The sequence below is a fragment of the Gastrolobium bilobum genome, unplaced genomic scaffold (assembly GCF_033153095.1).
Source record: "Gastrolobium bilobum isolate Gb01-03AN ecotype WA unplaced genomic scaffold, APGP_CSIRO_Gbil_v1 utg7917, whole genome shotgun sequence".
Lineage (NCBI taxonomy): Eukaryota > Viridiplantae > Streptophyta > Magnoliopsida > Fabales > Fabaceae > Gastrolobium > Gastrolobium bilobum.
Window position 1 is genome coordinate 215327 of NW_026898898.1, and position 15228 is coordinate 230554.

Below are 15228 nucleotides of genomic sequence, written 5' to 3' on the forward strand. Positions count from 1 at the left end.
CAATTTTACTGTCAGTTTGAATATGTTGATCCAATAATTATATTTATTTCTAAATTTATATGGTTACAATTACTCATATTTAATATTTAATATTTATTTTCACATTTGTATAATTTTATTTAAATTCTTCCATATTTAATACTTTACAATTCCTCTCATTTTTTACTTTTAGAAGGGAACCTGACACGTTCGTGGAGCACAAAAAAGCTCTTTTCAATTTGATGTTCCTTGATTCATTAATTACTTTTACATTGATAATTTAATTTATTTTCAAAATTGAAGTTGTTAAGACAAATCATAAGTGTTCGTACACTATCACGTAAAAAGACTTGATCCTTTTCCGAAAGCATTGAAGCAGTCATGGTCCACACGATTCATTTTCAACTCCTGCAAGTGAAACTCATTACGATACCCCAACGAGCTCAATGCAAGGGCAGAGACATAAGGCCAATTTTTTTATGGTAGATACCCTCCTCGTATCCACACACAATATTCTTCGGCCACCTTATTCTCGCAATACGGCTCCTAAGGTTAACTTATCATTGAATCATGGATGCATTAAATTACTATTACTGGAAAAACGGTGAAACTAACTCTCATTCGAATTTTCCTCTTACTTCCAAATAATTTCAAAAATTTGCTTTCACCAAGATTTAAACCCCGACCAAAGGCAAATCCTTAGGCAATCAGTTGCCAGAGCTACCGAGATAAGGCCAATTAGTTGTTACAGCATAGATAAGCTTGAATGTGTTAAATTATGATATGTGAAGCTCAATACAAGACCATAAACACCATTCTCGTGTTAAATGACCTTTAACGTCAATTACATGGGAGTAGAAGCTGTCTTTCAACTTATACAACGTAAAAACCTTATCAATTACATGACAATTATGAGTGCACATGAATTGAATACCAAAGGGTAAGCCTAGATCCACATTCATATAACTGGAACATGTTATAAATATAAATAATTTTCTGGTATCTAACATCTGAGTCATACACTCATACGCCATAGGCACAATTCCAGTTCAAATATCATATATGTACAGAATAAGTTAAGTTTTATCAATTAACATAATTAAAGCTCTTTAATCACTGTAAGAAATACACTTTCTGACACCCCAAAAAAAAAAAAAAAATCAAAAGACTGACATCAAATTGTCAGTACTTCCATTTTTCTTCCACTCTTTCTTTTATTCATCAATTAGATATCTCAAATTTTATGCGAATCCGTTATGAGGTGTAATTGAGTTCTCAACTATTCTTTCCCTTGCTTTAGTTGCCTGCAATAAATAACCACAAAATACAATCATCCATAGAATTCAGCAAGCAAAGGAGACATTTATAAAATAGTTGGAAAATGAAAAATGACACGAGCAATTATCAGCAATGAAAAAGTTACATAAGAAATTAAAAACCAACCTCTTTCTGCCAATCTGTTAACACTGTTACAATAGCCAGTATAATAACTTGTAGAATAGACCCTGTTAGGGTTCCCATCCAGAGCCCTTTGGCATTGAGCTTTAGGACAAAACCCAATAAGAGTCCCATTGGAACACCTCCAAGATAATAGGCTCCAAGGTTCACATAAGCCCCCATTTGCTGAAATCCTCCACCTCTTGCAATACCTGCAAACATAAATCCAGTTTTATTGTTAGCTCATGGTGGTGCAGTTTATGCTAGAAGAACATAGAATGATGCTGCTGCAGCAAATGGAAACTCACCTGAAAGAGCTCCTATGAGACTATCTGCAGTAACAGACACACAAAGAAGTGGAACCATTTCTGCGACGTAATCTATAACTTCCTTGTCATTGCTATAAGCATATCCTAATATATGCCGACAACAAATGAAGAATGTGCTGACAATAATTGCCTCAGCAATTCCAAGAATCACAACAACACGAACAGCACCTTGAGCTGCCTTTGCGTTCCCTGCTCCTAATTCATTTGAAACCCGAGTGCTGCAAAACGAAATTCACATGATCATGCTTTGTCATCATTTGATATTACAGTATCATTGTACAAGATCATGAAAATGAACAAACAGGTTTGGACCAAACCTTGCAGAAGCTCCAACAGCGTAAGGAATGAAGTAGTGCAATGTAGTTGTGTTAAGGCTGAAAAAGTTTGAGATATGTTAGAAAAAAAAACCCTTCATGTATTATTTCAATACTTGATGAGAAATTGATTCCACTCACCAGACAGAAAGAACTGAAGTTTCGAGTTGTGGATTAGGTAAAAGCCCCGCAAGTAATGTAAGAAGCTCAAAAGACCACCATTCAAAACTATGAAGATTGAAATAAGAAAACCAATTAGGGAGAAGACAATATTAGACTAAAAAAAAAGTGAAAGAACCATTGTGTAGTTCTGTCCCGGAAGATGCAAAGTTATGTTATATATATTTACCAAAACATAAGTCCAGAAGGGATAGCATAACGGCAGAACTCAGGAATGTTTCTTAAAGCATTACTAGTAAACACAATCTTGGTTTTCTCACATGCTGAAGAGTAGTTCATATAAAGTCCAAGACCAATGGCATTCAACCAATATGAAATTGCAATAGCATATGCTGCTCCAACATGTCCCAGTCCCAATTTAAATACCAGACCCCAACAAATAGGTATATGCAAACACAGAACCGCAATTGAGCTGAAAACCATGGGAAAGATCATACTCTGAGTCTGGAAGTAGCGAGTCAGTGATTGAAGAACAGCATAGCCAAAGAGTGAAGGGATGAGGCATATGCAATATTCACGAGCTACATTAGAAATTTCAGGGTCTTGACCAAACAGCAAGAGTATCTTATCCGTGAATATCCACACCAGAGATATGGGGAGACAAACCAAGATTAGAGTCACAATTGCACAGCATGTGTAGTTTCCGAGCTTTCTAAATTCCTCTGCACCATAGGTTTGGCCACATAAAGTTTCCAATGCACCAGCCATTCCCAGCTGCAAGGCATTTCAAAATCTGGTCAGTCATCAAAACACAGAGAGGACATTAACATAAAATTGTAGATGCAAATGAAAAATAACCTAAGGCTAGAGACTATAAAGTTGAATGGAGGGAGGTTTTCAAGTTTGCAACTTTCATTTCAACTATTTTTGCAGATCCTGTATCAAAAGTTTGATATCAGACTAAGAGGAAGTGTTATCACCTAAATGAAACAACTCTATACACTTAAAAAGAGTAAATAGGATCCTATCTTCAGAACAAGGAAGAAAATCTCCTAGATCATCTGCAGTAATCACATGATCACCTATGCTAATTAAGAAGTTTCAATTTTATTTTATTTTTCTTCAATTTACAAATGGGTTTCCAAGTAAAACATGACTTACATCCATTTTAGCAAAAAATTAGCAAAAACAAAGTGAATCAAATAAGGATGAAAGTAAAGTATATTCCATTATACTTTTCACAAATGACGCGGCTAACAGTATGTTAGTGCTAAGTACTAACTGAAAAATCAAATCAAGTTCCCTGAGCCCTCTCCCAGAGAATTAAAAAAGGTTTCCTGATTAAAAAGATTAAAAGAAAAATAATAATAATAAAAAGCCAAGAGAAGCTTAATCTGAGTCACACTTGAATCTGCACAAACACTGTTTGGAAGAAAAGATCATCTGTACATGTTTAAATTTGAAAAATATGAAAAGTGGATAAGTAACAATGGGTGCAGTGAACCATATAAAAATAAAAAATAAAATAATAGAAGGTGGAAGAAGACTTTACAAGAACACTGAAGCCTGTAACTTCAGCAAAAGAGGAGGCAATGGCAACACCAGAGAAGGAGACAAGTATCCCAAGATGTCCCACCATCATGAGTGACACAACTTGCAGAAGGTACTGAGATACTGTCACAGCCACCATTGGAGCTGCCATGGAGCCTACCCTCTTAAGCTCTAGCCAAAATGCACCCTCTAGTGGTGTCACCCCATTATTCTCTTCACTCTTTGTAAGCAGTGGTGCTGCTTCCTCCTTAGACATCTCTCTAGAGCTTTCCATGCAGAGCAATGTTCATCAAACAAATGTGAGATGAGATGAAGAACAAAGGTATTATATAGGAAAAGATAAAGTTCTTTTATGATCATCTAAGTTCTCCCCAGTAAATAAACAAATCACTAGTCAAATCAAAATGGAAATTGTCTACACCAACCCACCCACTGACCCACACTTGTATTTCTATATTTTCACATAATTATGCAACTTTAATTTTGACACTTCAATGATGCGTCACATATATGGGTCCAGTAATCCCCAACAAATATTTTTCATAAAATTTAACAATATATATTATAGCTACTTTATTTAAAGATTGACATACTCAAAAATGAAAAAAATTACTCTATATCATAGTCTTTCACATAATTTTAGATATGTTTAATATCACATAATTTTTTTATCAAATTTAATTGGTTTACCATGCCAATATAAAAAAATAGATTATATTTCATCATTGTATTGATAAGTTATTATTAACTATTTTAATTTCTAAAGTTATAAATAATAACAGATAATAATGTATTAAAATATTAAGATTTTTTAACGTAAAAACTCTCTATATTCACGGTACATATTTTTTAAACTCAATCTTAGCAATAAATGTGTCCATATACATGATGAGACTTGAAAAGGTTGAATTATAATAAAATAATACAAAAAGTCTTGATAAGATAATAATTTGTGACAGACACATGACTATCTGAATCCACGAGCCACCGCGTGCAAAACGAATATTATAAGAAATGTAGTTGGTTTGTTTTATTCCTTATTTTAAGTATCAATAATTATGAAAAGGATTAATTTATTTGTATTATTACTTGTTTTGAAATTATGTAAAATATAGTAAAAATGAAATATTTATAATTAACTAAAAACATATCAACATAAAACAAACCTGTCCGTATCTTTCTTACGGATACCGTGATTCTGGCTTAGTTCGTTTATCTCATTTTCTCCAGATTAATCTTCTTTTTCATTATTATATTATGGACTTTATTAATCTACGTTAACAAGAGAGATTATCTATATTATTCTCACAATCATATAATGAGACTCACATAATTATAAAATATAAATAAAAATAAAAAATTTAAAAGTTCATGTCTCTGTAGGAAAATAAACTACTCTCCTGTAGCTAGAGAGTAGTTTTTTCCTTATATTATATACAATTAAGAATCATGGTTCAAGAATTATCCAAATAAAAACAGCTCAGTGAACTTGATCCACAATAAAAACCAGGCATGTGATCATTGATCAGATGATTCCTTGTTCCCTTGAATCCATCAATCCATGTTACTTACAAGAATTTGAGTATTATTATGTTTATATAATTTTGTACTTCACAATTCCATCAATCCATGTTATATTTGTTTACCAAAAAAAGAAAAATTTATTTTATTTTAGGGTTCTATTTTTCTTATATCAATTGATGGAAAAAAATTATCTCATATAAAAAAAATAACTATATACTATAAGCAAATTTAACATTATAATTATGTATTATATATGTACTACATAGGTTTTTTTTTTGCATGTGATAATTTTTTCCAGCAACGTAAAAAGGATTTTCGTTTATTTTAACTCTTTATATTATGTTTGATAAATAATATTTGAAATGTACCGGTAAACTGTCCAGTACGAGGGTACTTAATAGGGTCGACAAAATGGTTTTGACCTAGCAAGCCAATCTGTCTCGTCCGCCAAATGGTACATGGCAGGCTGTGTTAGAGAATAATATAAATCATTAAAAAAGTCCTCACCTAACATCTTAAGATTTTGAGTTGAAGTAATTCTTTACATAATATCAAAGCTTTAGTAATTATAGGGTGATTCTTTACGGGCTGAGTTTTACAATTGCTAATTCATTTTTTAGTAAATTGACAGTGACACAGAATGGGTTGAAACGGATTAATATAAAATAGGGTTGAGGCGATGAGATAAGTTTTTTAGTCTATTGTCAAAAACAAAACAAGACAAATTAATTCATTTTTTGAAGAATTGATAACATACCGCTACTTCTTAGGAGTCGATGGGATAATAGCCTTGTAAGTTGTAACTGACTATTACTTTTCACGCTTTAAGGACACTGCTCTTCCCTCCCAGCTACCTACTGCAGATCAATAAATATCATACTTCTTAGCGCAAAAGTAGCCTCACTCTCTCTCAGAGTCTATCTTAAATAATTTAGGAACTAACTTAATTACCATCAGAATGGGACCATGAGACCGGAGGCTGGTCCATCCTGAACCTAACAACAGTAATACGAGAATTAAAACTATAATCAATAAAGCTATATAGAAAAAAAAATTATTTCATTTTGTAAGGAATGATTATTCATGCTTTTATTTAAGGGGTGAAAAAGTGATGATTCGATCTGCCCTTGGAATATGCTCAGTTTCTGTTCTTTACTAAATCTAATAGCTAGGACCTCCTTGAAAAAAAAGTGTTGGTTTTTCTGGAATCATGATTATAAATTATAATGGAATAGTCAGTGGTTTAATGTCTCCTAGGAAAAGTATAAAGCTCATTTTATATATATCTAACTAATGAATCATTTTGTCCGTACTAATTTTGGTTAATTAAATTAATATTATAATTGTCAAAGTAATGAGTCTACAAGGAAGGCTATAATTTACATCTAAACCTACGATACACAATTATTTTAACTAATACATTTTAAAAAGACATATATATGAGGGAAACTATGGATTAATGATTGCGTACTCTGGTTTCACGAGAAGTTGTCTAAATCTCATGGGAGTTGTATTACAACAGTTTCAATTTTATTTTTTTAATACAATTTCAATTTTATTTTAAGTTTTGGTATTTTTATTGAATTGTTTATTGTTTCATCAGTTCTTACAATAAATATTAAACGCTATAAAACATAATATATATATATATTTATGTGAGGCAGGACCAAATCTGAATCATTGATTTACTTGAATCTAACGGTTCAAATATCTAATAAATTAGAACCATTAGATAGAAATAGGATCAACGATCAAGATTAAGAGTGTAACTTACACTGGTGTAAAATGATCCTGACCCTATATATATATATATGAGTGAGGATATTCTAACTACCAAAAACTCTCACTACTAACTTACTACCCATCACATCACCATTGGATCAAAGAGAGAGAATGTTAAAAAGTTTTTGAAAAGAGAGAAAATGTTAATCTAATGATGATTAGATAAGTAGTAAGTTGGTAGTAAAAAATTTTAATAGTTAGAATATCCTTCTCCTCTCTCTGTATATATAATAATATGAGAATTATGTATGCGTGTGTGTTTTTGAGTGAATTAGTCAAACTTGGGTGATATGTCAACTCGTTGAGACTAATTTGACCTTTTCCCATTTAAAAAAAAATCTAGTTATATGATTTGAATATGAGAAATTTTTAAGGTATTATTGTCGCACCACTAACTCAGTGAGATGGGCCAATCAAAATAGGAGAGAAGAGGTACAAATTGTACGGAAAAGACTAAAAAAAAAAAATTAGTCCAAGTGTCATTTTTTGAATCGGAGACATACATATGACGGGTGCACTGAAAAAGTGTTCTTGAACATGACACATGAATGACGATTATGATGAAATGCATATATGTAGTTATCCTACATGTTTCTATTAAGTATGTTGGACATTGTATCCTTGAGGCAATTTTGCTTTCTCTGCAATATCTAATAATCTTGACAAACACCTTTCAGAATAGAACATGTATCTCTGTTTTGGCCGTGACACTACCAAATAAAACAACAATAACAACACGCTTGAACAATCGCTCAAAAATGATGAATGTAGGGTTTAGAATTGAAAATGGCAGAGTTTTGGTATGTAGGTCAAAAATCAATGTTTGGATTCACTGATTCTCTGGATATAAGTGTTCTGAGAGGTAACTATGTAGACGGTGAATAGTTACAAAATAAGTGTTATGTTCGATGGAAAAAAGTCATTGGCACACGCGATCCTTCGTAACATACCGTTTAAGAAGCAACCATTGGGAAACTTTGTGTTCGTTGGAAAAATTTTTAAAAGTCATTAGGCCCTGTTTGGTTCAGGAGATCTTACAATTTAGCTAGGCAAATGAACTTGGCAATCCTCAAAGACTTCATTTGGTAGACAGATTTCGCAAGGGTGCCCATCTATCCCATTTGCATGGGATTTCTCCATTTGGTCTAGAAAGCAGGGCATTCGCACTGTTGAGAAAGCGATCTTGGATGTGGGTTTTGGTCGATAGCCATTTAAATTGGAAAATGAAAAATTAAAGCTACCGAAATTACCCTCGTGATATTATCTTCTTTTGAGTGGTCAGCAGCCCCCACTTCGTATTTTGCTAGTTTGAAGGCGAGTTTGAGTCTGGCTAATTTGAGCTGAGCTTCTTTTGGTTTTCTCTGCTTTGTTTCTTCTCTTTTGCCAAAGCCAAGAGGATGAGAGGCTCAGAAGAAAAAGAAGGGTTTCTGTATGTTTTCACCTCCGTCTCTGAAAGGAATTTTTTTTTCACATACATTTGTTAGTCGTGTCAAGTTTCAATCTTCTGGTTTCATATGTCTCCAGCCTGAGTAGTATAGGGCATTTATCTCCTGGGTTATTCATCTTACAATTAAGGTACTGAATGATAACATAATTGAACAGAGTTTTTTTGTTTTAAAAACAGGGACATTTTTGTAATTATCACTTATTTCCCCATCTATATTTTACCTCAAACCAAACATAGACTTTGTAAATCTTACCTAATTTGCCCGGTTAAATTTTTTCCAACCAAACAACTTTTTTTACATTTTCCTACCAAACTCACTTTCTAACCATTTCCCTATCAATTACATTTCCCTAGTATTCAAAAAATTTCCCCTCAACCAAATGCCCCCTTACAGCTAAATTTGTAAAATAAAAAATAATTTAGTAAAAAATATTTCCTCACACACATGGCGGCCAATGGGACGGACAACGATGGTGTGTTTATGGTGGACTAAAAGGGGGCGTTTGGTACATAGTATTTTATAGGATTTTCGAGAAATTGAATTTTTCTAAATTTTTAATTTTCGGATATTATCGTAAACTGAATATTTTTATCATATTTTTAAAAATCGAGATTCCCAGATGAAAAAAAAATCTCTCCTCTACCAAACGCCCCCAGAATATAGGACTTCTTCCCACATACACCCTTCCCATTCCCCCTTCTTCAATTCCCAACTTAACACTTTTTATTTATAACAATTTCTATAACAATTTTTTCGAGAGGACTAGCAATGTGAACCTCTCTATATTAGTGATATTTACACTTAAATTTTTAACTTATATCTTATATTTAAGTTTTTATCGAAAAAATTCAACTAATTTCATTTTTTAAATAAGAAAGGTAAAAAATATATATGAATTCAGATGTAATTGAATTATTGTTGAATACCAAATTATAAAAAAAAAAAATTCCTAAGTTAGACATGCACAACTTGATTTGTCGAGAAGCTAAATTAGTCGTCCAAAAGATCAATGTAGATGGCGCTGTTGAAAGGACTAGCGAAAGGGCTGCTTGTGGTGGGTTAATCAGATCTGATGATGGTTCATGGTTAGGAGATTTTGAGTATCACATTGGTGCTTGTATCCCAATCATGGCAGAATTTTGGGAAACTCTTAAAGGTTTGGAGATGGGCTGGCAAATCGGGTTTAGAAAAGTGGAACTAGAAGGAGATGCTTCTGAAGTTTTCTCTATTTTTGCAGATTGCAATGCAGCTTGTCAGCTGCGAATAGTGGCTAAGATACAAGCACTTATTGCTCAAGACTGGGAGGTAACACTTAATCATATTCTTAGGGAAGCAAATATTTGTGCAGATTGGTTAGCCAAGTCTGCCCTTCACAGAGACACTGAATTTTGGCATCATAGAATCATGCCAGATTAGCTTGCTCAACTTTTTGATCAAGACCTCCAGGAGATTATAGACCCTGGATAGTTTGTTAGTTGTTTGTTTAGTTTCTCTTGTGTTTTGTTTGGGGCTGTGCCCCTTATTGTTAAATAAAAAAAAAATACTATAATAAAATTTTCAGAAAAATATTTCTGCAGTTAATGCAAATAAATTATCTGCATTTACTTTCAAAACGATGTCGTTTTGAGATTGAAAGATTAAAAAATTATAATTATAAAGACTATAATAATCCTGAAATAAATTAAAATTACAAAAATACCATGATTTATGCCCAAAACGACGTTATATAGTAACTGCAGAAAAAAACGAATCCTACATTTTTTTTCAGTGAAATACATTATATGTTTTTCTTTTCTTTTCTAGATTATCTTTTTACGCTGTAGGTAAAGGCCTTCTTTCTATTCAAATCAATATGCGTTTATTACATTAAATGTTTGGAGAAAATTGAAATCAGCCAGTAAATTAAATGAACGTCTAATTAATAAGGAGTGAGATGCCTTGATATTGAGTAATTACTAATTTGTGTGAAATCATCGTCGAATAAAGTAATCTTCAGGGGCCTGATTGTCCGGGATTTGATTCTTACTTTATAGCTGCTTTCTTTCTCCTGTTTATATATTCAAATGGTCTTCATGTATTCCTATATAAAAAAAATAGAGTAAATATGTTTTTTGGTCGACACATATTAGTCCCTAAAAGGACTAAAATGAGTCCATTTTGAATTTCTTAGGAACCACGATGTGCTTTTTTATTTGCTAGGGACTAAAGCAGGCATCGCGAAATTTGCTGAGGACCAAAAATGGTATTTACTCAAAAAAAATATATTTAGTAACAATTATATTTTAAATAAATTATTTTGCTGAAAGTAATTGACTTTTATTTATAAAGCTTGCCAAAAGGTGGCTTTTCATGCTTGTTAAAGGCATTACAGAATGGGAAATCAAAGAATTTGCCCAAACAAGCACCTAATACCACATCAAACAATGACTAACTCAGAAAACATCTAACTGCCAAAAGTCCAAAACTCTATGCGTATGTCAACCTATAATTTGCATCTTACTCGATTCCTATTGCTCTTTCAATTTCAATCACAATCTTTCTTTTGATGGTATTTATACAGCAAATGCAAATTATCTACCGAAGAAGTCTTTCAATTTATTTCTCCTTTCAAGACTTATTCGAAATCTTTTTCTTTGATTCCTTGATTGAATAACTTGTGTCGTTTTGTATTAAGATAAGACCCACGTGAAAAATATTTAACTTGAGTCGAGGATAGATCAACAATGTTTTAAAAAATTTCAGCTGACTTAGGCTTTCACTCAACTTTTGAATTTAGCAATCGATTAAGGGTCACGTGACTCACGCCCCTATAGCTGCCTAGTTTTGTGTCACTTTTAAAGACAATATTTTGACAAATAATTTGCTCAAAATGCTATATTCTAATAACTTCTCATTTATAACAAGTTTATTGTTATTAGACTATACAATTGCAAGTTTCATGTGCACGTTATAAATAGAGACGGATCAATGTCGACAGAAGATGAATATCTCATCAAGATTGACTCCAATCTAAATAGATTATGAAATTTAAGGGACTGAGCTATGGTTAGGAATTCAAGGAAATGATCTCATGGTTAAGAAAGCGTACTTTGTCTTGATTACTCGAGTTTCAATTTTATGCTAAGATGTTGATTGACTTTCAAACGAATAGGCAATCCCTATTAATTTTATATTTAATACTATGAGAAATATTACTCTCCTTTTACATAATATAACTTCTCTCATGTTTTCTCATTTCGATTTTCGCACCCCACTTTTTTTTTTTCTTTTGTTGTATACGACCCCCACCTTTTTTTTCTTGTAATGGTGGGACTTACTTATTTTTTCTCTACAATATAAGATAATTATTTTATGTAAAAGGAGATTAATAAAATCCTAAGGGCTCGTTTGGTGGACATGATAGGATATGATATATATGAGGCTGATAAGCCTATATAATGTCCTGTGTTTGATGAGCACCTGGTTAGCAATCTGATAAGATTATGTAGAAGGAGAAAGGAGAAAGAAAAAATAAAATATAATGCAAAAATACAAATATATTGGGTAGCGTGGAGATATATTGGGTAGCGTGGGGATATATTGGGTATCCAATATTGGTATCCTATACTGTTGAATCCTAACTCAGCTCCCCCCATAGGATAAGAAATCATGTATTGGATAGGATAAAATGAGCCAATAGGATAAGCTAATCATATCTTATTGACCCACCAAACAAGAGATAAAAGTAGGATATGATAAGTTATCCTATCCTATCTTCCTTATCAGGTGCTCCAAACCGCCTAATACTATTACCATTCTTAAGTTCTGACAAATTTCTGGTTATTTTTTCATTTTGTTGTGTAGCATTGCTGAAAGGTAACCTTAGAACAACTTATCTTTAACGGTTTAGCTCCAATAGTGATCAAATTGGAAAACCTGGTGCTCAAGTTTTTTTGTGAATAATAAAAGAGCATATGGTTCAATTTACACTAGTTCAACTTTTACATTATTTTTTTTATTATTATCATCATAAATATTTAAAAAATAAAACTCTGTTTGTGATATGCCCAAACATGATTACACCAAAGTATATTTTATATTGAGATCATATAAAACCCAATAAGGAAATGGCATGATAAAGAGATTATTGTTATTGGAAAAAGGTTAGTTTAAAATATCACAAATTTCTAATTATAATATGATAAAAATAATATTTTAAAAATAATTCAGTTTTTATATATTATCAATAAAAAATATTGATATTATTATTCAGTAATATGTTATTATATTATGTAATAATTAAGTTTAACCTATCATTGCTTGTCAAATTTGTCAAATATATAACCACATATTATTATATGATAGTGTAACTCTCAATAAAAATCAAACTATTGAAAGATTTTTAAAAAATACTAATATACAATGGAGCAACTAAAACTTGTTTTCAATGTCCTTTTTCATAGAATATTAGCATATGCTATAAGATACTCAACTCTGTATTATTTATATTGGTCATATTGTTAATTAGTTATTTTAATAGGCAGACACGTTCATCCAAAAATTGTTCAGAAGTGCCATCATCTTCCATCATTAATGTCAATGGGTTCACAAGTTAAAATAGCTTGTTATAGTGCCATTCCCTCTGGCTCTTATAAAGCAGGACTCATCAACCAATGTGAACTTGCCCCTAGACTGTGAGGTATTTATTAAGAAATACAGCGCGGGGACAACTTGTCTCCAAATGCATGGATTTTAATCATATGCACAACTTGTTTTGTTTTTGTTTGCGGACAAGCTAGGTTATAGTTTTTCGAAAAAAATATATATATTATAAAATTATTTTTCGAATTTGACGTCGAGAGAAGAGAAGTTCTTACATTTTTCTGTATGGTATAAATAATAATTAAATAGTTCCTACTTTATCCTCCATTTCAAAAAATCATTTTTCTGCTGACCAATTGCAATACTCTAGATTTTAGGATGGTCAATTATCCATGATTGAAAGAATATATGGTAAACTAATTGGCCGTAAACCAGTTGTGATATTTTATTGCCCATGCATTTTCAGCAATCTAATATAAATTAAGGGTATTCGTGGTCCGGAGAACATTAGTTTTGAAAGCAAAAATTATCTTATCTAATTCCTTAGATTTGATCATATAATCATCCATTCGGTTTGATTTTTTTTTAAATCCAATCCAATTCAATTTTATTCGGTTTGGAATCGATTTTCTATTTTTTGAAGAGTCTAAAATTTATACAATGTTTTTTGTGCAAATAATATCTTTTGTATATATCGGTTTTGTAAAATTTGTAGGATGATTATTTTACAATCAGTAAACATGAGTAAACGATAATCTAATTTTCAATGTAATATAACAAAAAGTTGAATTATCATCTTTTACCTCCAACAAAAAATTTACAATGTGATTTTGCTTGAAATACAGAGTAATTCAAATTTTCATCCTATAAAGGAGATGTTATACAATAATAAGTCATGCAATAAAAATATATGATGTATCGTAAAAAAAAAAACATAACATAGATCAAGCACAATCCGCTTTCTCCAATATGATGGATTAATGAGTCTTGAGTTTAAAATTTTACTATATGATTTTTGGGGTATGATTGGAAAAAAGCCCAAGTAGATAGAGGGCAAGGACCACACCAAAAAAAAAAAAAAGAAGAAAATAGAAGGCAAGGTTGTGGAATCATTAAATCGGTTTGGATCGGATAGATTTTCACTAACCAAACCGAAAATCGATCCAATTCAATTAAATTTTGCTTTTTTATTTTATTTTAAATTATTTCGGTTATTGGTTTGTCAATTCGGTCGCTGCAATTTGAATCAATTTGGGTGTGATTGTTGAGCACCCCTAATATAAACTATTTTTCTTCTTGTTTTTGGTTTTCTTATTCCAATAGAACTTAAAACTATCTAAAATGCACAATATTACTAGTATCTGAATCCGTGATAAAGTTGAATAGTCAATACAAGCTAGCTTAATTTAACAAGATATATTTATAAAGGTTTAGTCTGTTACCAGTATATGATTCAAGCTTTTTGTTATTTTTTAAATTAATCACGATGTACTATAACTATAAAGTATTATGTAGGACCTGACAATATAGAATTATTAGGTTTTTCAACTGTTTGTTCTTTTAATTTATTTTATTTGTCTCTGGAAAATCTAAATTATTGGTAGAAGGATAATTAGACTGTGATCAAAATAAACCAATATAATTATTTGAGAAAATTCAATTAAAAGATAAAAACAGAATAAATAAAAAATTTGAATTAAAAAATTTTAAATTTAAATTTTAGAAATTGATATAATTAAAATCAAATAACATTTTTAAATATTTTTAAAGTAGATACTTTTTTTAATATTATATAATAAATTAAAAAAATGATAAGAAATAAATTTAAATTATATTTTATCTCTTAATTACCAGATAGACATAAAAAATAAGGGAAAAGTGTGTATAATTTTGAAGGATGTAAAGTTGTGTCATTTTAAGAGAGAGAAAGAGATAGATAAAGGAGGAGAGAGAGTTGACAAAAAAAATAAAGTTGTGGGTCCCACCTCTTTGTGAGAGTGAAAGGATGTAAGTTGTGTAATTTAAATGTATAGACACTTTTCCCAAAAAATAATCGTCCTACAAATGTCAGATTAAGCGAAGAAAGTGCTTGAGACGTCTCGCATTAAATAACAATGAAAACATGTAAACATATATAAAAACTAAAAGAAGATTATACAAGTA

At 31.2% G+C, this 15228-nt stretch overlaps 1 protein-coding gene across 1 annotated transcript; it reads right to left on the bottom strand.

The window, feature by feature from the left end:
- Positions 1-1014: 1014 nt before the first annotated feature.
- Positions 1015-9882, bottom strand: LOC133285191 (protein DETOXIFICATION 9-like). Its single transcript, XM_061482379.1, has 8 exons — positions 9852-9882; positions 3732-3901; positions 2409-2953; positions 2201-2287; positions 2063-2119; positions 1725-1963; positions 1423-1628; positions 1015-1283 (listed from the first exon to the last, which is right to left on the bottom strand). The coding sequence occupies exons 1-8, from the start codon at positions 9880-9882 to the stop codon at positions 1221-1223; spliced, it is 1398 nt and encodes a 465-aa protein (XP_061338363.1). The 3' UTR covers positions 1015-1220.
- Positions 9883-15228: the final 5346 nt, after the last annotated feature.

What these genes read in the sequence shown, in the direction of transcription:
- LOC133285191 (XM_061482379.1), bottom strand. Translation starts at nt 9,882, where the DNA reads ATGATGCCAAAATTCAGTGTCTCTGTGAAGG. An exon ending in CCTTCTGGACTTATGTTTTG is followed by an intron (nt 2,288 to 2,408) that starts GTAAATATATAT and finishes CAATCTTCATAG; the next exon opens with TTTTGAATGGTGGTCTTTTG. An exon ending in GCTGTTGGAGCTTCTGCAAG is followed by an intron (nt 1,964 to 2,062) that starts GTTTGGTCCAAA and finishes TTCGTTTTGCAG; the next exon opens with CACTCGGGTTTCAAATGAAT.